A 21,103-nucleotide genomic window follows, 5' to 3' on the forward strand; every position below is an offset into this window, starting at 1 on the left:
TGAAGGCCAGACTGAGGGGCCCCTTCTCCCCCTCCACCCCAGTGCATGAATTTCACGCACCGGGCTACTAGTATAGAAAAGCCTAAGCGACCATCTGACTGGTAGCTATAACGTGCACTAACCACCAGGGGGCAGACGCTCAACACAGAAGCTGCTGAGCTTCGGTGACTTGGCAGCTGCGGTTCTCGGGTGACGCACCCCATAATTGGACTCCCCCCTCTCCGGTTTTGGGTGCATCACCCAAGAACTGCCCTCTCGCAATCCGGGACCCCTCAGGGGATGTTGGAGAGCTGGTTTCGGCCCAATCCCCGCAGGCCAGTCCGAGGGACCCCACGGGTGCATGAATCCGTGCACCGGGCCTCTAGTTGTGCTATATTAAGAAATGTATGCATTTGGTCTTTTAGTTGTTTCCTGGCAGGAGCTCCTAACACCCTGTGATACAGGTGAGGGGGTGTCTTTCCTTGTTTATAATAAAACTCAACTGTACAAGGGTTTATGCCAAGGAAGAACCTTTAGAGCAGTGGTTCTCAACCTTCCTAATGCCGCGACCCTTTAATACAGTTCCTCATGTTGTGGTGACCCCCAGTCATAAAATTATTTTTGTTGCTACTTCATAACTGTAATTTTGCTACTGTTATGAATCGTAATATAAATATCTGATATACAGGATGTATTTTCATTGTTACAAATTGAACATAATTAAAGCATAGTGATTAGTCACAAAAACAGTATGTAATTATATATGTGTTTTCCGATGGTCTTAGGCGACCCCTGTGAAAAGGTCGTTTGACCCCAAAGGGGTTGCGACTCACAGGTTGAGAACCGCTGCCTTAGAGGGTGAGGTCTGGGTGTCAGGAGCAAGCCACATGATTAGGACTTCTGGGGGTGCAGGAGGAGGGGATGAGGTCATCACCAAAGGCCAGTGATTTAGTCATGCCTGGGGGTGAGGCCTCCCTCCAGGAAAACCCTGAATAAGGTTTGAGAGTCGTCTGCGTGCGCGCATCACATCCTGGGGTGGGGGAGCCTGAGAGCACGGAGCCTGTGCCCCTGCCCACAGCTTGCCTGTGCCTCCCTTCCCCCGGCTCTTGCTGATGTGCTTCCTTCCTACTGAACCCCAAGTAGTAAGCAGAGTGCTCCCGGAGCCTGGGAGCTCTTGTCGCATGTCATAAACCTCGGCTTCGTAGCTGGTTGGCCAGAAATTGGAGTGGCCCAGGCTTACGGTTGTCAAGTGAAGTGAGGGGCAATCTATGGGCTGGGGACGGGGCCTGTGGCTCTGCTAATTCCAGGTGGTGTCAGGACTGACCTGCATTGTGGAGTGTCACAGGGTGTCCGCAGAGGATTGGAGAACTGTTCGGTGCAGAAAACTCACACCTTTGGTGTCAGGAATATTATGACTAGAGGACAATGTGTCTTTTTAAAATACTATACCATATACCACTGTGTTTATTTAGGTTAAATGTCAGCAAATTAGCAAATGAAAAATAGGTAAAAACTTTGGATGTGTGTTTATATTTATGAAAATTGTTTTGTGGCTTTAAATAGGAGATAGGATAATCTTCAGCTCTGAAAAAATTTTTATAAGGTTTTTTACTGCCTTATGTAATGTATGTGCATTTTTCATAATAGAACTTTTTTACTTTTTCATTGCTCTGATAGTAACCACAGCATCCCCTTGTTACAGATTGTTTGAGAGAAAGTTAAGCAATGACAGTGAGGCAAATATTGCACTAAGTTCCTGAGGGCATGAATGGCGTTTCCTTCTGGAAACCTCTACGTCCAGCAGAGACGTGACTGAGGCAGGAGAGCGGCTGACCCGTGTCCCTCAGTCCTCAGTGGACAGCAGTTCCCCTGCCTTCTTCTCGTTAGCATGTGCCCTGATGTCGGAACAAACGAGCCTTCTCTGCGTTTCTTTTCAGGTTCCACTTTGACATCGGTCCTTTTGAAAACATGTGGCCTGGGATTTTTGTCTACATGATCCATCGTTCCTGTGGGACGTCCTGGTACGAATGGCCCAGAAACATCCATTTTAGACTGTTGAGTGACATGGCCCCTCCCTCCCTTACCTGGACGTCCTGTCAGTTCCGGCGGGGGGGGGGGGGGCAGTATTAACACATGCTATATGTAAATTGCCTTTCCTAAAGATTTAATGTTAGAAGGGCTAGTAGACTTGGACAGAGCCGCAGCCCTCTTGTTTTCCCCGTAGCGGCTATGAGCTCTGTCCCTCGGCTCACAGCCATGGATAGAACCAGGTGGCCATTAAAATGTGGGGGAGCGAACTTAGGCTGTTTAACTGGAAGAGGTAGGAGTTCCCCGTCCACATAATCGCACACTGCTTTGAAGTGTGCTTGGGAATGCACGCATGCATTTGTATCAACCTTCAACTTCCCTGATGTACCAGCCAGAACAGGTAGAAAGGAACAAGGGGACCTTCACAGCCCAGGCCTGTGCCAGTCACTTCCTGGGGCTGCTGCTTGCGTCGCAGGCCCCTCGCCGCGCGGCCCAGAGGAGCACCTTCCTCTCTCGCCGCCCCGCTGCGTGGCGGAGCTTAGCGTCTCTAGAGCCACTGAGGCCCGTGCTTTCTCAATACATCAGTGACTCTTTAGAAGGCGTGCACACGGCCACGAGCTCTAGTTAATTCTCACCTGCTAGTATATCAAAGAGGCTGACCATTTGGAACTCTTAAAATGGCATTCCTTACACTCTAAGGACATTTGAAAATTTTCAGCGGAGAAAATATAGGTTACATATTTTTAGAAGCGTTTTGAACCCTCATTTCTTTGGTATTTCAAAGAGCCCTGTTTTGTCTTGTTGTGTTTTTGATTTAAGCTGCCTTAAAACCCACTGAGAAAATTGAAGCCCTTCAATAAGCATGAATACGTGGTTATATTATAACCTAACATGTGATAACCATATGGCATAATGAAAATGCCATTTCTACCATGCACTGTGTCAGGATAGAGTCATTGCTGCTAACAGTTTGAGGACCATTTAATTTGGATTCGTTTTAAAAAGATAATCACTCATCACCAAAATTCCCATGGTAGACACATTTGTAGTTCGCGAATCTGAATGTGCTTTTGGGAAATGATTAGTTACGAATGCTCTTCAGCAGATGGTCAGAGGTTGTCCGCTGAGCTCGGGTCGGGATGCCTGCCGGGTGAGGAGGGCGATGGGCGGGAGGGATGGGGAGCCGCAGCCGGTCAGGTCCTCCTCCCTGGTGGGCGGCTAGCACCTCAGAGAGAAGCTCTTACAGAGCCTTCCGCTCCACACTGGCTGGAGAGTCGAGGGGAAGCGTGAGTGAGGGTCCCAGGCGCTGGACTCGTCCCCAGACCCTCATGGTCACGCGCATTCAGTACAGACGTGCGTGCGGCATAGACCAGAGACCTCTCCTGGGCGAGTTGACTGCCAGCTCCTGTCGTCTCTTCCCACAGCTTTGACCTTGAGAAGCTGTGCCGCTTCATCATGTCCGTGAAGAAGAACTACCGGCGGGTGCCCTACCACAACTGGAAGCATGCGGTGACCGTGGCGCACTGCATGTACGCCATCCTGCAGAACAACCTGGGGCTCTTCTCCGACCTGGAGGTGCGCGCCGCGGGCTCCCCCCCAGGACCTGTGTCCCTGTCACCCTCGGTGTCGGGCACGTGGGTGGCGTGGATGTGCGCCAGGCTCCGGGACAGACCCTAGCTCCGTGACTCCCAGGAGCACGTTGTAGAGACGGCCACACCCAGGCTTGTGCGTAGGGTTTTGAGTAAGAAGTGCAGATGCACAAACTCTAGCTTCCCTGAACGATGCCCAAGGGAAGAGTAGTGTCTGCAGCCTTTCCTCCTTGTCAGTCTGCTGAGGGATGTAGCAGTGGCTTCCCCGTGGCCTCGTGCTCTGGGTACATGGACACACCCACTGATGGGCCACCCGGAGCAGGAAACGCGATCCCGACCTCGGTGCGCACACGATCCCCTCTTGCAGGAAGCAGGGCCCTGAGGGTGTCACTGCCTCCCCTGCCTTCTCACACCTGGCGTGGATCCACAGGGGAGGCTTTCCAGCTCAGAGCTGGGAGGCTCTGGGACGGCTCGTCCATTCTTGCCCCGCTGTGCGCTGGGCCCACTGTGCGCTGGGGGCTCGGAGCTTAGCCCCTGCCGCAAGCATTCCAGATCCGGAGCTGCCTGATGCTGCGCGCACCCTCTCCGCCTGGCCTCTGTGCAGCCCTCACAGTGGTCCCCTCTCTCCTCTTCCATCACCGGTGTCCTGCTCCAGGAGACCCCTAGCCATGGAGGGAAGGGAGCCCTCCTCTCTGTGATAACGAAGTTGTCTTGTCGCTGTTCCCTGGCTCATGCAGGGTACAAGGCCTATGAGGTCCTCAGCCTCCCCCCCTCCGTCTCGCTGTCCTCCTCTCCCCGTGGTCCCCGAGCCACAGCCTCCCTGACCCGCTGGCTTTCAGGGAGGGCCCACCTGCGCCCTCCTTGTCTTCAGGTCCCTGCTCACCTGTGTCCCTCCCTGGGCTGCTGGGCCTGCCTCCCGCCGTCCCTGCAGCCTGCTTGCCTCATATGTGATTTGCCATGTTGCACATTCCTGTGACTTAGCTGTCGCCCTCCTAGTTTACGATGACTGTGACTGTGACGTGTTGTAATTTAACACGAGCAGGTTGCTCACGGAGGACGAGGCTGCCCTCTCCCTGGCGTATCTGCTTCTCTGTCGCCAGGAGCCTTGGCTTTCTTGAATCCCACCTGCCCTCTTCCCAGAGTGAGGAGGGAGCATTTGACTCAAGTTCATAAGCAGGAAAGCCCAGAGGTTTAGAAGCAGTTAGACTTGGGTCCAGCGTTTCCCGAGGAGCTGCTGGTGGGGGCGGCTGAGGCGGTGCGGCAGCAGTGATGGCTGTGGGCCTCCATGGCCCGCCTTGGTTTTCAACGCCTGTGCCCTGTGTTGTGTTCACAGCGCAAAGGACTGCTGATCGCGTGTCTGTGCCACGACCTGGACCACAGGGGCTTCAGCAACAGCTACCTGCAGAAGTTCGACCACCCGCTGGCCGCGCTCTACTCCACGTCCACCATGGAGCAGCACCACTTCTCCCAGACCGTGTCCATCCTGCAGGTGGGCCGGCCGCTCGCTGGGCCGCGCCCAGGCAGGGCTGGGCAGCGGGGGCTTCATTCCGGAGCCTGGCACACAGTCAGTGCTGGTGACTGTGGGTTTAGGTCAGGAATCCCTTGTGATGGCTTTGAGTGTATTCTGAGTTGAATTGGATGTTTCAGTACATGGCGCCCTACATTTTGTAGTTCAGACTGTTTAACACTGGGCCTTGGACACAGTAGGTCCTAAACTGCTGCCATCCTCACACAGGGAAGCCCTGTGGACTGAGTATCTGTGAAATGAGCACCGGTGTCCCTCACTTGGTCATGGGAAGATATGGCTGAGGCAGGAAGGCGTGCTCTGGCGGGCGGGGGGTGGGGGAGGGCACTGCGTCCTTAGCACCCCCATGGCTAGGGCTGGAGGCCTCTCGGCACTGGGTGGATCTCAGCACGGGGCAGGTCTCAGCACCAGGCAGGTGTCAGCACCAGGCAGGTCTCAGCACCGGGTGGACTCCTTGGTGTCTCTGACCTTAGGATCTGGAGGACCTACAGAACCCACTCACCTGCTTCCGTGGAGATAAGAATGTATGGGCCGCTCACCCATTTGGGGCTTTAGAAACATTCTTGAGTTTACAGCTCTTTACCAATTGGGATATAAATGTATTGTATTGCTTCATGAGGTTTTAAGTTATTAACTAACTAGAGGCCCAGTGCACGAAATTCGTGCACAGGGTGGGGGGTGTGTGTCCCTCAGCCCAGCCTGCACCCTCTCCAATTTGGGATCCCTCTCACAATCCAGGACTGCTGGCTCCCAACCGCTTGCCTGCCTGCCTGCCAGCCTGATCACCCCCTAACCACTCCCCTGCCAGCCTGATCAATGCCTTACTGCTTCCCTGCCAGCCCGATTGCCCCTAACTGCCCTCCCCTGCCAGCCTGGTCACCCCTAACTTCTCTCCTTGCCAGCCTGGTAACCCCTAACTGCCCTCCCCTGCCAGCTCGATTGCCCCTAACTGCACTCCCCTGCCAGCCTAGTCACCCCTAACTTCTCTCCTTGCCAGCCTGGTAACCCCTAACTGCCCTCCCCTGCCAGCTCGATTTCCCCTAACTGCACTCCCCTGCCAGCCTAGTCACCCCTAACTACCCTCCCCTGCAGGCCTGGTCACCCCTAACTGCCCTCCCTTGCCGGCCATCTCGTGGCCACATGGGGGTGGCCATCTTGTGTTGGAGTGATGGTCAATTTGCATATTACCTCTTTATTAGATAGGATGTGAAATTGGAGCTTTAAACATATTTTTGTATCCAGTAATACTTTATTTATGGATATGAAAATTAGAATTTCATAGATACTCTTCTTTTTAAATTATCTTTTTAATTAAACTTATTGGGGTGACATTGGTTAATAGAATTGTAGGTTTCAAGTGCACAATTCTACATGACATCATCTGTATATTGCACTGTGTGCCCACCACCCAGAGTCATGTCTCCTTCCATCCCCATATATTTGACCCCCTTAACCCTTTACTGCCTGCCCCTTCCCTCTGGGAACCCCTTCCCTCTGGTGTTTTGTTCCCCCCACTACTGGTCATTTGTGTGCCCAATGCCATTGGCTGACTATACAGTAGGTTACAGTTGTTCCTGTGGAAGATAACAGTAATTAACAAGTCATAACACAAGGATAAGCTCTGTGTAACTCACCTGCTCTTGTTTGGAGGAATTGAAAGCGTCGGGGTGCGAGCAGGTGCCTGTCACTGGTGTGCTTGTCTCCACAGCTGGAAGGGCACAACATCTTCTCCACGCTGAGCTCCAGCGAGTACGAGCAGGTGCTGGAGATCATCCGCAAAGCCATCATCGCCACGGACCTCGCCCTCTACTTCGGCAACAGGAAGCAGCTGGAGGAGATGCACCAGACGGGCTCGCTGAACCTCAACAACCAGTCCCACAGGTGCGCGTCCTGTGCAGCGAGGGGGAGCCCGGGAGTGCTTGGTGCTTGGGGGATCCATTGGAGTGCCACTGGTCCTTTCAAATGTCCTCTCCCATCGGTCGTTCATTCCAGTCAGTGTTTTGTTTTATATACTCGAGGCCCAGTGCATGAAATTCGTGCACTGATAGGGTCCCTAGCGGCTGCTGCTGCCAGCCGGGGCCTCCCTCTTCCCCGGCCAGCCCCGCCCCCTGGTCAAACTCTCGGATGAACTCCCGGTCGAGGGGACAATTTGCATACTACGCTTTTATTATATAGGATTGAGATTTCTTATTGGCTCATTATTATAGCTTCCGTATCTCTCGTAAAAATTCCCAATTTTTTCACCCCTTGTAGCCAAATATGTATTTCCCTGAAGGTTCCCACACACTTATCAGTTATGTTAAGTCCTCATCTGTGAACGGAGTGGCAGTGCCTCCCAGGTGTGCTGTCCAGAGGGCCTGGAGCCGTCAAGACAGCTCTGACAGAGCAAAAGCCAAATCTGCAGACCTTGACCCGACGTGAGGCTCCCTGTACTAGTAAAGTGACAGCTGTCAGACGGGTGCGCGGTGTTAGTGTGGACAGACAGGCCGATGCTTGCAGGAGGCTCATGCTAGACTCACGGCGTAGAAAGTGGCTGCAGGCCAAAGTCCTAATTCCCAGCATGTTACCATTGGAGATAGGACTTTTAAGAAGAAATTAAGGTAAAATGAGACCATGTAGGTAGGCCCTTCCCCAATATGAGTGGCGCTGACCGCTCTGTGCCCCATGCCCTGGAGACCCCGCCTTGTCACAGGTGGGCAGTGCTGACTGCTCTGTGTCCTCTGTTCTAGAGACCGCGTCATTGGCTTGATGATGACGGCCTGTGACCTTTGTTCTGTGACAAAACTGTGGCCAGTTACGAAGTTGACGGCCAATGACATTTACGCAGAATTCTGGGCTGAGGTAGGTCGTTGGTTTTCATATGACTATCAATAATGTCAAGAAATGGGAAAAACGAAGAGCAAGTAAACATGTGGGTGATTTAGTAACACTACGTTAGCTGCTCACGTTGCAAGTTATTTCAAAAGGCTGCGGTCGGTCACACACCGATGGGCTCAGCGTTCGCACAGAAGGTGAGCACAGGGGTTGCTACGTCTGACGAGGGTGTGCGTCAGCTCTGATTCACCCGGAAGGGACTGCTTCCAGACAACACGACAGTTTTCCTTGTGGAGTAATGGTTCCCTCGCTCAGGAGTAATCATGCTCATCTGTCGGGGACAGGCCCTGTCCAGGCACCGAGGGGACCGCAGTCGTGGGCAGTGCAGGTAGAAATGCAAGGGGGTTGCGCTGTCCCACAGGCCAGGGGCTGTCCGCGCTCCTGTCCACAGCGTGTGCCCGACTCTCCCGGCCTGGAAGGCAGCGTGGGAAGCACTGGTTTGTGAACACCTGTCCTGACGGAGACCTCAGCTTTCCTTCTGAGTCGTCTCCGAGCGAGCAGCATGCCCTCTCTTGTTCGCGTGGCTCCACAGTCCGAGGCCCTGCCTGTGTGACGGCGCTTCCGCTCATGCTGTTCACAGGCTGCGCGCCCAGAGCTGGCAGCACAGCCGTCTGCAGTGAGCATCTGTGGCTGGGCCTTTACGGCGACGCATCTGCACCAACACGCTCTGGACCCGTGTCCCTCCCCTGGCCCAGCTTCGCCCGCTCGGCACGGGAAACACTGTAGGAAGCGCCAGGGGACGGGCTTGGAGTTGCTCCATGGTTCTCTCCACTCCTCTGACGAAACGCCTGCCTCCTGCAGAGGGAACAAAGGCAGCTGGGTTCTGGGCAGTGCGTGCAGAGGGGCCTCAGGACAGAGACCAAAGGGCGGCGCTGCGGTTTTCACTGTCAGGCTTTGTCATGTCGGTCACCACAAGCAGGTGCATCGTGAAGAAACGAGTGATGGGAGGGAGGAGCCGTGAGCACTGCGCTTGCTTGGCAGTGAGACGTGACTGTCCCGCTCCTTCCAGGGCGACGAGATGAAGAAGCTGGGGATCCAGCCCATTCCCATGATGGACCGGGACAAGAGGGATGAGGTCCCGCAAGGCCAGGTAGGGTGCGGGACGCCCGGGAGCGTGAGGCGGCCGTGCCGGCGGGCATGGATAAAGCACTCCCATCGGTGTCCCTGTGCACGGCGGCTCCTGCGGGCCCGGCAGCTCATGCAGGAGCGTTAGTGCTTTATCCGCGAGCGCCTGACAAGCCTCCGCTCTGCCCTTGACTCACTGCCCGAGCCGAGCCTGCGGGCTCAGAGCTCAGGCGCTCCCTCGCAGTGGACGCCGGCCGAGCCTGCTCTCCCGGCTGGTGCTTCTACCCTGTGCAGTTCCCAGGCTGCCGAGACCCTGGAGGCTGAGGGCAGGGCGGTGGTGTGGGCGGGTGGGGGGGTCGTGTTCAGAGGGCAGAACCGTGAGCCACGTGGAGCCCTCCCCACTGAGGGCGTGTGGGAGCCTAAGGACCCGACTGGGAACCCGAGTCCACGCCCACCAGGCCCTCGCACAGAGGCTGTGCAGCGAACACACCTTTCCCGACGGGAGATCCAGGTGGAGGAGTGCAGTTGTGAATGTTTTTTTCACGCAGGAAACATTTTGTCATTGAGTGAACAGGTACTTTTTGGAGGTTAGCATCATAGATTTTGATTAGGCCCACTTTTCCTAAGAAATAATGCATAGACTTTTAGTACATTCGAGTTTTATCTCGCCATGAATTGACTATCATTCCCTCTCCAGGGAACATACATAAAATACTTAACTTACACTGACTTTTTGTGTCTTGGGAGTTCTCATGCCTTGTTAGCTTTCCATGTGCCCATGTGTGGTGTAATGGCTTTCACAAGGTTATGGCCTTTTTAACTCCCCACCCTCTAATGCCACAATTAGGAAGTTAGTTCTGGACAAATAGTTATCATACGGAATTAAGGGTAGAAATAATTCCAGAAGATTTACAGGATGATGGTGTTTTTAAAATATATATTTTTATTGATTTCAGAAAGGAAGGGAGAGAGAGAGAGAGAGAGAGAGAGAGAGAGAGAGAGACCGACCATGATGAGAGAGAATCACTGATTGGCTGCCCCCTGCACGCCCCACACTGGGGGTCCAGCCCACAACCCGGGCCTGTGCCCTGACCGGGAACGGAGCCCTGACCTGGTTCATAGGTTGACGCTCAACCCCTGAGCCACGCCGGCCGGTGGCAGGATGATGGTTTTGACTAAGTTCTCCAGTTTCCTACTTGGTGTGAAGGTGGTTGTTGACTGCTCATACAAGTGTGTGTGCCTGGAGGGCGCCAGCCCAGCGGGAGCTGCAGGCTCCTGCGTCTCCACGGCCTCTGAGCAGAGCCGGGCTTTCGAAAGGGCTGCTCCCTCCCCTTTGGGCGGATGTGCACAGACTCGAGTTTAGCGGCTCTCTCCCATTGTTTATGGCTCGTTCCCTGTGGGGTCGCGGGGCCCGTCTCCAGCCTGGCGTCCGTCTGCGGGCTCCCACGCAGGGCCCGTGGGAAAGGCTTTTCGTCCCGAGATGGCGCCCCTCGTGCCACGTGGGCTTTCCACGCGTTCTCTCACCCTCGCTGGGTGGGGAGTTCGCTGGGGGTTTGCTGGGTGTGTGGTTGAAGGCCGGCGCCTCAGTGCTGTTCTTCCTGGGGAGCTGAGCGGACATCGCAGCAGAAGGCACAGGGCGCTGGCCATGACTCCGAGATGGGGCTGAGTCTCGTGTTCCTGAGTTAAGAGAACAGTTTGTTTTTCCTAAACATCACAGGTTGTTTGCAGGGGGAGGGTGTTTTAGATACAGCACTTCTGTGGTCACCGGATACGTGACCAACTACGTTGCTTCTAAATGGCCATTGCTGTGCAGTGCTGCTCTGCCGCAGTCCTGACGCCTGTCTCCAGCACCTGCCTTTCCCCGCTCTCGTGCTCCGTGAGGATGTTCCATGTCAAAGAGGCAGGCAGGCCTCCGCCTGGCCGCGTGGAGGGCGGGAATGCGTGGGCACGAGCTAGTAAGGGGTGTGAGTGCAGGAGGACGCACAAGGACCAGTCGTTCCGCACCTCTCTCCCCCGGCACATCCCATAGAAGGCTGTTTTCTTCAGAGACATTGGGAAGCCACGGGAAATGGGATTTGACGGATTGAGAGGACTGGGATCCAGTGCATGGGATTGTAGTGGGTCAGGCAAGGGAGTGGGGCCGAGTTGGCATCAGGAGAGAGAACGAGGCACCAGAGCCAGCAGGCCAACAAGCAAACAGACCCGGCCGTGGTCCCGAGCGGGAGGGGGGAGGGCTCTGTAGAGGCAGGTGCTTGACCTGGACACGCCTTGGGGACCCCAGATCTGACCAGAGGTAAGAACGGCACCTGGCTCACAGCTGCTTCATCCAAGTCGATCCCACGGAAGGTGGCGCTTGGGTTTGCAGTAACTGATGCGCTGTAGGCTGCCCTGGGCTTCGCTTCGAGTGTGACGCCCGGTCTCGCGTAGCAAAGCGAGGCCTTTAGTGAGGCAGCCAGGCTGAGGGACAGGATGTCCCGGAGGGGACATGTGCTGCTGGTGGCTAACGTGTGTGTGTTTCTTGCCGGTGGCTCCGTGGGCAGCTTGGCTTCTACAACGCGGTGGCCATCCCCTGCTACACCACCCTCACCCGGATCTTCCCGCCCACGGAGCCGCTCCTCAAGGCCTGCAGGTGTGTACAGCCTCGGAGGAGAGACTCGGACTGCGCAGGCTCTTATGTTGACACGGTCACAGATGCCCGCTTTGCTAAGCCCCTCCCCACCCCACTACCTCCTCTGATGCCACTGGTATGTGTGTCCACGAGCTGTGCACATTGGTCAGCTCCCTCCTTTCCTCCAGGATCCCAGGCCTGCTCTGACACTGTCCATCCTGGGACCCAGGCCTCCGGTCCTGTTCATCAGCTTATTTTGTTCATTAGATTCCATACCTAAGTGAGATCACGTGATACTTGTCTTTCTCTGCCTGTCTTATTCACTTAGCATAGTGCTCTCCAGGTCACCCCATGCTGCCTCAAAGGGTAGGAGAGCCTTCTTTTTCCCACTGTATAGTATTCCATGTGGAAAGGTACCACACGTTCCTCAGCAAGTCATCTGATGGCACATCCCGCTCTGCCACCCCTTCTAACTGGGTGACATGATCTGTCTGAGCCTCGCTGGCCTCCTGCCCGTGCCATCTGGGACCTGGGCCCCTCCCCCAGGCTGAGGTGGCTTCAGGCTCTCCTGAGACACTGAGCTGCCGTGTCCAGTCAGGGAGGCGAATGGGAGTCTGCCAGCCTAGCAAGCAAGTTACCAGCAGAGTCAGCACAGCCCCCAAGCCCTGGGCGGAGCCTCCACAGGGTTAGGTCAGCGTGAGGCCAGCCCAGGGCCCGAGTAAGCAGCGCGTGTCGCTGCCCCGTCTGTCCTAGGAACAACCTCAGCCAGTGGGAGAAGGTGATCCGCGGGGAGGAGAACCCAGCCTGGGCCCCGTCCCAGCCGGTGGCCCCGTCCCAGCCCGTGGCCCCCGGCCCCTCGGAGAAGCTGCCCGTGAAGATGGACGACTGATAGCCCGGAGCTGCCCCACCCACAGACGCTCGTCTCGCTGCTTGGACTTTTCTACCTTTTATTTTTGTGGGAAACCTACACCTGGCGACAGGGATGCCAGCCTGGTGCAGAAGGTACCATCACGTGACTCTGCCCGCAGCTGACTCCTGCCAGGCTCACCCTCAGCGTCGCAGACAGCGACCTGCAGGACACGGGCCAGCGAGCCGGCCTGGCCCCCCGGGCTGACGTGGCTGAGCCGTCCTGGGGACGCAGACGTTCTCCGCCGGGTGCTTTGCCCAGAGCTGGTCTTTCTAGTGCGGGTTGGAAGCGGTTCTGACGCTAGTGTACTTTGGCTCTCACACAATGTCGCTCCCTGTTGTTGGCTATAAATAGGAGTTTTACGCATTCCATCGTGGGTGTTCGTGTGTGGCCTGCCTGTGATGGGCGTGGGCGCAGCAGGCAGCCGCAAGACAGAGGCCACCGAGGTTCCGTGGACGGTCTGTCTGCATCGGCGAGGGAGGAGGGCGCTCATCGCAGAGCTCCGTGGACGGAGTGCGGGCTCTGGAGTGCGCGCTCTGCAAGCCCTGCAGGCAGGAGGCAGCCTTCTCTCCTGGGGAAGAGCCGCGAGGATGAGAGCAGGCGTCTGGTCCCATGCAGGGGGTGCAAAGGGTATTAAATGGTTTCATTGCGGTCTTGGCACAGTCACTCATTGTTTTACAAGGAGAACGAAATAAAAGCAAGGCATACGCATTTTTTTAACAGAAAGGTTTTACTGGCTGTAAAATGTGAATTTTGAATAATGATTTCTTTATAGTTTCACTTTGTGTCATGGCAGAATTTTAGGTCCACATTCACAATGAAGGGTTTCTTCTTCAGATCATTTCATTACCATTCATTTCTCCCAAAATCAAATTAAACCTTGAACTTGAATCTTCTCTAAGTTTCCTTCCACCTGCTGCTTCAGCGCTCAGGTCTCAGCCTCCTGCTGCCCTTGTCCTGCCTCCGCTGCCTGTCAGGACGGGAAAGAGTGGAGCCAGAGCGAGGGCCGGGGCAGATGTCTTTTAAAAAAAATATTTTTATTGATTTCAGAGAGAGAGAGAGAGAGAGAGAGAAACATCAGTGAGGAGAGAGAATCACTGGTTGGCTGCCTCCTGCACGCCCCACACTGGGGATCGAGCCTGCAACCTGGGCACGTGCCCTGAATAGGAATGGAACCGTGACCTCCTGGTTCATAGGTCGACGCTCAGCCACTGAGCCACCCGGCCGGGCTGGAGCTGACTCCTGTCTTCTCTGCTCAGCACCCAGCATCCGTGGAGACCTGTGGTGCGAGCTCCTTCTGTATGAGCGCTGCGGTCTCACGTTACACCATAATGTAAACGTCTGTGAAAAACACACAAAAGTTACAGCCTGGACCCTCCTGCTGGGATGACAAGCCCAGAAGTTTTTCTCTGGGGCCGTGGATGCTGCGTGGTTTTCAGCACACGGACAGTGTCGGGTCGGAACCTGTGACTGGGCAGTCCTGACCTGAAGGAATTAGCTAGAGGCTCACAGTGTGAGAGGCTGGTCCATGACAAATAGCGAGTCCTCTGTTCAGGGCAGGAAGCTGGAATGCCGCCTTCACTAAAATAAGTTTTTGAAGTATTCTTCTACACACTCCATACTGTGCGCATGGTGGTTCCTGTGAGCTTGGTTCTTGCAAAAATGAATCTGTTCTTTCCACAGAATGGTTTATTTACATGGGGTAGAGAGCTGTGTATAAACACTGTTCTCTTAAAATTAACACTGTGTGTTCAATTTCCTCACGGGGGGGCTTCTGGCGTGGCCGCCTCCCTCCACGGAGCCCCGCCTGCTGTTGTAATTATACAATATGAGGCAGAGGGAGACAGCCAGAGAGAAACGCCACTCTGGCTCGATACCAGATGTATGTAGCTTTACACTCATGTACGTATGTAGATACACACTTGTATGTAGACACGTGTGCGAGCGAGAGAGAAGCAAACACAGAAAAATAAAACAGCCACATTCTTCGAAGACTGATCTTTCTCCGTTGAAACTGTCCTTTGCTGAAGAGCTTCCTGGAGCGGCCTTGCCTTTGAGTGTTCGTGGAAGTGAATTGAACAGCGTCTCTGTTTTCTGGCCTCCACATTCCGAGCCTCCCCCACCGGCTCCACGGCAGCCATGACAGTGGGTTTTGTCATGTGATGAATGTGGAGGCCCACTTGCACGGGGTGACGATCACTTCAGGTTGCTGTCTGATTAGATGCGGTGAAAGGAGGCACGGGTTCTGCTGTGGGGACGCTCCTGTGGCCGGCGTGCGTGTCCGGGTGCCGTGCTGACAGGTGACCACCGGACGTCCTCTTCCTGGACACCGCAGGCCCATGACGTGGTCTCTCCACAGCTTCCCAAAGAAATGCGTGCGGCTGTAGGGGTGAAACTGCCGTGAGCTGTTGTCAGAGTAGAAACCAAGTGTGAGCGAAGGGCTTGGTCTGATGTGAACGCGTGATGCTGCCTCCCCCACGGGTGAGACCTACTGCGATCACAGATTTGCCGAGAGTGAAGGTTCCAGGGTGAAGTCATATCTAGTTACTAATCCGGTTTTGAAAAGAAACAGAGTTGGGAGTGTTTTTTCTATGTTGGCAGATCTATAGGGTGCCCCAGAACAACGTCTACACGCACTTGGAGTGATTATAAAGGCAGCGTTTATTAACATCCATTTTAAAAATCCAGCTACCAGCTGTTAAAGTGCGGGTACATATTTTTTGGGGAGGGAGGTCACCCTGCATTTAGCAGACAAGCTTTAGAGTTCTGTTCTAATCTTTTCCCCAAATCCTGTTTTAAAAGGGAAGCTGGTTTTTATCACTGAAAGTTTTGACGAGTTTCTCATTAAGGCGATAATTTATTCTGAGCCAAATTTCCCTGTTCGGTAGGAATTGGGTGACAGCTGTGAGGAGAGGGAGAATGCTCGGTTCGCAGGCGTGGTCCTGGCGGTGCTGATTCACACGGACAGTTCTGCTGTCAGGTGCCGTTGTCCCGTGACCCGCCAGCGCCGGGGATGTTTGCTGATGGAACCGGGCTGTGGGGTCCGTTGTAAAAGTGCCCCTTAGTGCTTAGTAGTGGGCGGTGGCTCATTAATTAGGAAACTTCGAAGAGATGCATTGGCTTTGCAAAGTGATTCTCTAAAGCGGCCCCTTTCCTGGGCAGGGATGGGCGCGTTCCCCAGGCCTTTTATCTAAGAAGCGGTTGGAACCTCGTTCTCTCATTCCCAACCCTGCCCCCTCCTCCCCCCAGGCGGAGTGCCTGTGCCCGTGACCACGGTCCCCTGAGGGGCTGTCCCAGCAGCGCAGGCAGCGCGTTGGAAACGCCCCTCCGTGTAGGTTTCCTCCTGCATGCTTCTTAGTTTGTTTTTTAATTTCATGCAACCGATCTCAGTGAATTTTGCTTTCTTGGAATGTTCATGTACACAAGGCCTATGGCGACATCAATCCTTAGCTACCTGGATATTTTTAATATGTTTAGTTTTCAGTATTATCTTCTAGTCTATGAACTCAAAGTAAATGTTTGAGCTTTAAATAGGACTAAATTATTCACCATGCCTTGGTCCCTACCATTTTTTTAATACCGTAATTTTTTTTACATGCATTTATTTTGTTTTTCTTAACTGCAATCGAAGGCATGTAAAGGGCCGCATCCATGGCTAACCTTGTTAAGTTGAATGGCTAGAACCATTCTCTCCTCACTGATTTCTGCCTTTTATTCGATTTTACTCGCATACACCCTGGCGACTGCCGCCCCAGTGAGCTGTGCACCCCTGTTTGCAGCTCCCAAGCACTGTGCCTCTGACTGTGATGTGTGCTGTGACTTTGTTGGGTTCCAGGCACATATGCATGATCTGGACTTGAAAAGCTCTTCTATCTTTGCATATTTCCAACATGCTTTCTACACTTTGCTGAGTTAGCGTTTAATTCTTTAAAGACATTAATTTAAAGTCACATGAGTGTATGCCTTCTATTGCGAGTATTAGCCTGCCTTTTCAATCACTGTACAATGTACCTCGGCCGGGGCCCTGTCGGTCCCTCCCTGGGCCTGTCAGGTGGGTCTAGGTTCACGTTGCTAAGTCCCTGTCTGGATCCACGTTTCGCCAATTGCTTTAAAGTCTCCTCCTAAGTTTGAATTCGAGATGCTCAATCCACCACACTTTTCCTTCCTTTTTCAGTTGGACATTTTGGTTGTGTGAAGCATTCGTTAGATGCGTTTCTGTGATAAAAATAGCAAAAAAGAAAGACAAAGGTTTCCATGCTGTTCTGGTTTTAAATTGTTAGAAGATGGAACCAAGAGAAAGACATGGATGTTTCCCAAGCAGCCTTCCCCCTCCACCCGATACTCAGCTTCCCACCTGCACCCTCAGCGCAAAGCCGTGCGCGGGAGGCGACCGTGACCTCACTCTACTGCCAGCGGGTGTGGCTGACAGCCCAGCGCAGGCCGGCCGCTCCCCCGACACAGGCCAGGCCTCCAGGCCCTCGGAGAGACTCGGCCGGGTCCAGGCGGCAGAGCAGAGAAGTCAGTTTTCAGCTGATGTTTGTGAGGGGCTGTGTGTTTGCAGAAGTTTAAGCGGACAGTTGATTGCTATTGTCAGTCAAGTGGTAAGGGTGTGTTCTCCAGGACTCCAGCCCACCCACGTGCCGTGAGTGACGGCACGGCAGTCCTCTGCCGCCTCTCCGATAGCCTGCCTGGGCGGCACGGGGGGCACGGTGTGTGTTCTGCGAGCGCGGTTTTGGAGGCGTGGCTGCACAAGGCCCCGACCCGTTTCCGAGGACGCGCTGCCCCAAACACTGTGAACAGTGGCCACCATTGGAAGAAATGCAGCATTTTGGATCTTTCTGAAAAGGAAAGGTGACTTTCCTTACAAGTCCTAGGTCCCCACCTCGCTGAGAGCCTGGGCTGACCACACCGTGGAGCGCAGTGCCGTTACACCGACCGCGCGACCCCACCCGTGGATCTGTGCCGAGGCCGGCGGCTGTCTTTAGGAGGAGAAGGAATTTCAGGGGAACTATATCCAACCGCTTGTGGTTGAGTAAATTTCCCAACATCATTCTGTACGTGTCACGGAATCTTTGTAAAACGCGCAAGTGCAATAACCCGATGGGGCCCGGCCTCTGCATTTGTAATGACACGTGCTGTCCACGTGTGCACCTTCACGTGCTCACCTGCAGTCGTTGTGTGTAAGAGAACCCGCTCCTGTCACGATCGTACGATGAACAGCAGCCGTGTATTATAACCCGAGGCGAGTTGTGCGTAAACTCGGCATCCCAGCCGCCGGCACGCGCACATGTATGCGGTGCCACGTGCAGAGCCCACCTTCGTCCCACAGCACACGCTCGGGAGCAGCGAGAAGTTCTGTCGACAGGTAACTGTACATACGAAGTATATATATGTATGATACATGGACTATATTCAGAGCTGTTCATACTTTTAATGGAAACCCTTCAGTGTGAATAATTGAATACAGTTTTTAAACACCTCTGCTATCCTGTGCTGTCATTTGTGGGGAAGGTCAACGGCCTCGCGTGGGTGCATGGAGAGGCGTGTGGGGGACGTGCGTGGAGGATGTATGTGGGGAAGTGTAGGGTGCAGCCTCGGGCGCGCCAGGCCTTGTTGCTAGGAGACGTTGAGTTGGGGCGGGTGATGCCGATGTTGCTTTGGCCAGGTGGGGTGGTGGGTTGTGCGGTGTGGCGGGTTGGCACTGTTTTGGGGAGGCCGGATCGGGCCACAGAGCTGACCTCGAGCACCAGCCCCGGGCTCCTGAACAGCCTCCCGTGTGGGGCACAGTGACAGTGGCCCTCTCCCGGCTCGGCTGGTGGGAAGGAGTCCCCGGGGCGTGGGTGTGCGCGTGTGAGCTGGGGCCCTGCTGTGGTGGAGAAGGTTCCAGACTGACCTCCCTGTGCGCCCTCACGGCTTTCCCCGGGGAGCTGCGCTGATGGGTATCTAGTGGGTACTCGCTCACCGAGGCGGGCAGCACGTGAGCAGTATCAGGCACAGCCCAGTCCAGCGGCCCCCATCCTGGTAGCCAGGAGCAAACCGGAGCTGAGCCTGGGAGTGAAGAGAACCCGCCTTCCCTGGGTGAGGGCCCCTCACGTGGTGACGGTGCCCACGCCTCGGGACAGACCAGGCCGCAGCGCTCGAAGCAGACTCTCGGCCACCTCCTCCCGCCATGGCCTGTGCGCAGCACTGGGCATGGGTTTTGGTTCAATACTCACTTCCTGAGCACCTGCCTGAGACGGTGACGGTGCTAGGATAATGTCACGCGCTGATGTGTCCACAGACACCGTGGTGCCCCGGGCAGGCTGGCCCTGGCTGGCTGGTCTGAGTCGGACCCCTGGGTGAATGGTGCCCGTGGGACTTTGTCCGCCTGACGCAGGCTGTGCTTGACAGGCCCGAGTCCTCCCACGGCCACCTGTGGGGCCCCCCTGTGCTGCAGAGTAAATGACAGTTCACGGGTGGACGCTCGGGGACCCCGGCTCCCCTGGCTCAGCCGCAGGAGGCCCGCGTCCTCCCGTGGACGGCCACGCTGTGCCCTGTGCCTCGCTCTCCGCGTCCTCCCGCGGACGGCCACGCTGTGCCCTGTGCCTCGCTCCCCGCGTCCTGCTCAGTGGGCTCCTCTGGGAACCCAGACGCCCTCCCTGCTGGAGGGTGTGCTGCTTCAGGGGTGACAGGCTCCCTCCTGCGTGTGTTCCTGGGCACAGCCCTGCGTGGGCCCAGGCCCAGGCCCAGGCCCAGACAGCCAGCACTTCCCCGTGCCAGGCGCTCGGCCACGTGGTTCAACTCCATCCTTTAAGGATCCCAGGAACTGGGTGCTGCTGCCTGACTGGGTGGGAGGAGTTAGGCAGCGAGTACAGGGGACCCGCCCCCCCTCCCCGCCCCCCTCCCTGCCCCCGGGGCGCCCGCACCGCAGGCCTGAGCTGTGCTGACTTCACTGCCTTTGGAAAGGGCGTGGGGACTAAGGTGCCCCCCCCCCAGGCATCCCTCGGGGTCCGTTCCTGCGGAGGCAGTCCTGTGGGACCGGAGGGGAGGAAGCGAAAGCACCCGCCTTTCACTCTCCAAGTGAGACTTGGGATCCAGATGGAGGTGCTCTTGAGAGAACAGCCTTGGGGTTGGATCGGCTGGTTTCCAGCGAAGCCAGATGCCCTCAGACTGCCCTGTCCCAGGACTAGGGGTGCGGGGACCGGTTCGCCCACATCAGTTTTGTGGAATCTGATCGGGGACTCCTGGTCCCCCCTTTCTCGCAGAGCTTGGAGGGCGCGCATCTCACAGTTGAGTCCCAAACCCAGTCCGTCATGCGACCAGGTGGCCGGGCCCACACCTCTGTCTGGGGGGGTGACAGCCTATGGGGTCAGCCTGGGCCAGAGAACCAGAGCCCAATGGGAACTCCCGGGTGTGACATGGGAGGCAGCTTCAGAGGCAACACACGTGGCTGGGGGACAAATGGGGTCACCCTGCCTCTGAGCAGCCCAGAGACGCCCGGACTGGATCAGGGGACATCGCCGAGGGCAGAGGGCAGAGGTCAACCCGCAGCACGGGCCCTCACTCACCCCTCGCTCCTCTGCCCCAGTCCGCACGCCCCAGTGCTCGCTGCCACCTGCTTTTCCCGAGTCCTGCTCCCAGTGGGTGCCTGGGAGGGCCTGGCAGAGGAGACCCTGGAGGTGTCTGGTGGGTGTGGTTTTCCACAAGGACAGGCCTGTCTCCCCGCGCCCCCTCCTCGGCGGCTTGCCCAGTCTCTGCTCACATCCGTGAGGGCCCTGGTCTCCTCCGCTGACCCTCGCACAGCCGGGGCCATCATGCGGCCTGACCCTCAGCAGAGGGACCCGCAGCAGCGCTGGTGGTGTCTTGTCGAGCACAGGGAGGGCGGAGGGGAGGGACCTGAGGAGAGGGAATTCAGTGGCTGGGACCCTGGTCTTGTGGGTGATCAGCAGGTCCCGCAACTATTTTCACGTCTTCTAGCGCCCCGTCCGTCCGGGGCGTCCGCCTGTGCCCTCGTAGCTCCCCGAGTCAGCGTGCTCCCACCCCAAACCCAGCGTGGGAACCTCAGACGGGAGGGCAGCAGGGGGGTGTCAGGCTCACCTTGAGTGTGTGTGTGGGGGGGCGGTAATTGAACAGCCTGTGTACCCCACTTTGAGGGCCGACTCAGGGGAGGCACAGGTGTTGGGAACAAATTCTTCCTGATCTAAACAGACTCCGCAGTGTCACGTGAAAGGAGCCGAACCCATTCTCCGCCCGGGAGCGGAGCGGGGCAGCGCAGGCTGGACTCTGGCCGTGACTCAGTGCCCGGGGCCGCACCTCCCACCCGGGGGCCTGCCCTCCGCCCACACCGCACCTGCCGCCGGGCGGGGGGAAGCGGGCACAGCCACCGCCTGGGAGACTCGCCAGCACCAGGCAGCTGGGAGCAGAGGCTCCGTCTCCAGCTGTGGGTCCTGGGAACCCTGGGGGGCCCACGTGATCTTCGCTTTCCATGGACAGGAGGTTGGAGACTTAGCCCCGATGCAACTGGTGCAACCGGGCATTTTCCTGTCAAC

General features: G+C 56.1%; 1 protein-coding gene across 3 annotated transcripts in view; it reads left to right on the forward strand.

Annotated features, from left to right (window-relative positions):
* Positions 1–18,056, forward strand: part of PDE10A (phosphodiesterase 10A) — a 151,079-nt gene extending 133,023 nt beyond the window's left edge. For all 3 annotated transcript variants that reach the window (XM_059699876.1, XM_059699874.1, XM_059699875.1), the window contains exons 15-22: positions 1,917–2,000; positions 3,432–3,582; positions 4,930–5,085; positions 6,830–7,002; positions 7,851–7,962; positions 9,005–9,085; positions 11,601–11,689; positions 12,422–18,056. In XM_059699876.1, coding sequence (XP_059555859.1) covers positions 1,917–2,000; positions 3,432–3,582; positions 4,930–5,085; positions 6,830–7,002; positions 7,851–7,962; positions 9,005–9,085; positions 11,601–11,689; positions 12,422–12,557 — 982 coding nt within the window. In that variant the 3' untranslated portion in view covers positions 12,558–18,056. The remainder of the gene's footprint in view (positions 1–1,916; positions 2,001–3,431; positions 3,583–4,929; positions 5,086–6,829; positions 7,003–7,850; positions 7,963–9,004; positions 9,086–11,600; positions 11,690–12,421) is intronic.
* The last annotated feature ends 3,047 nt before the right edge of the window (positions 18,057–21,103 follow it).

The sequence above is a fragment of the Myotis daubentonii genome, chromosome 6 (assembly GCF_963259705.1).
Source record: "Myotis daubentonii chromosome 6, mMyoDau2.1, whole genome shotgun sequence".
NCBI lineage: Eukaryota > Metazoa > Chordata > Mammalia > Chiroptera > Vespertilionidae > Myotis > Myotis daubentonii.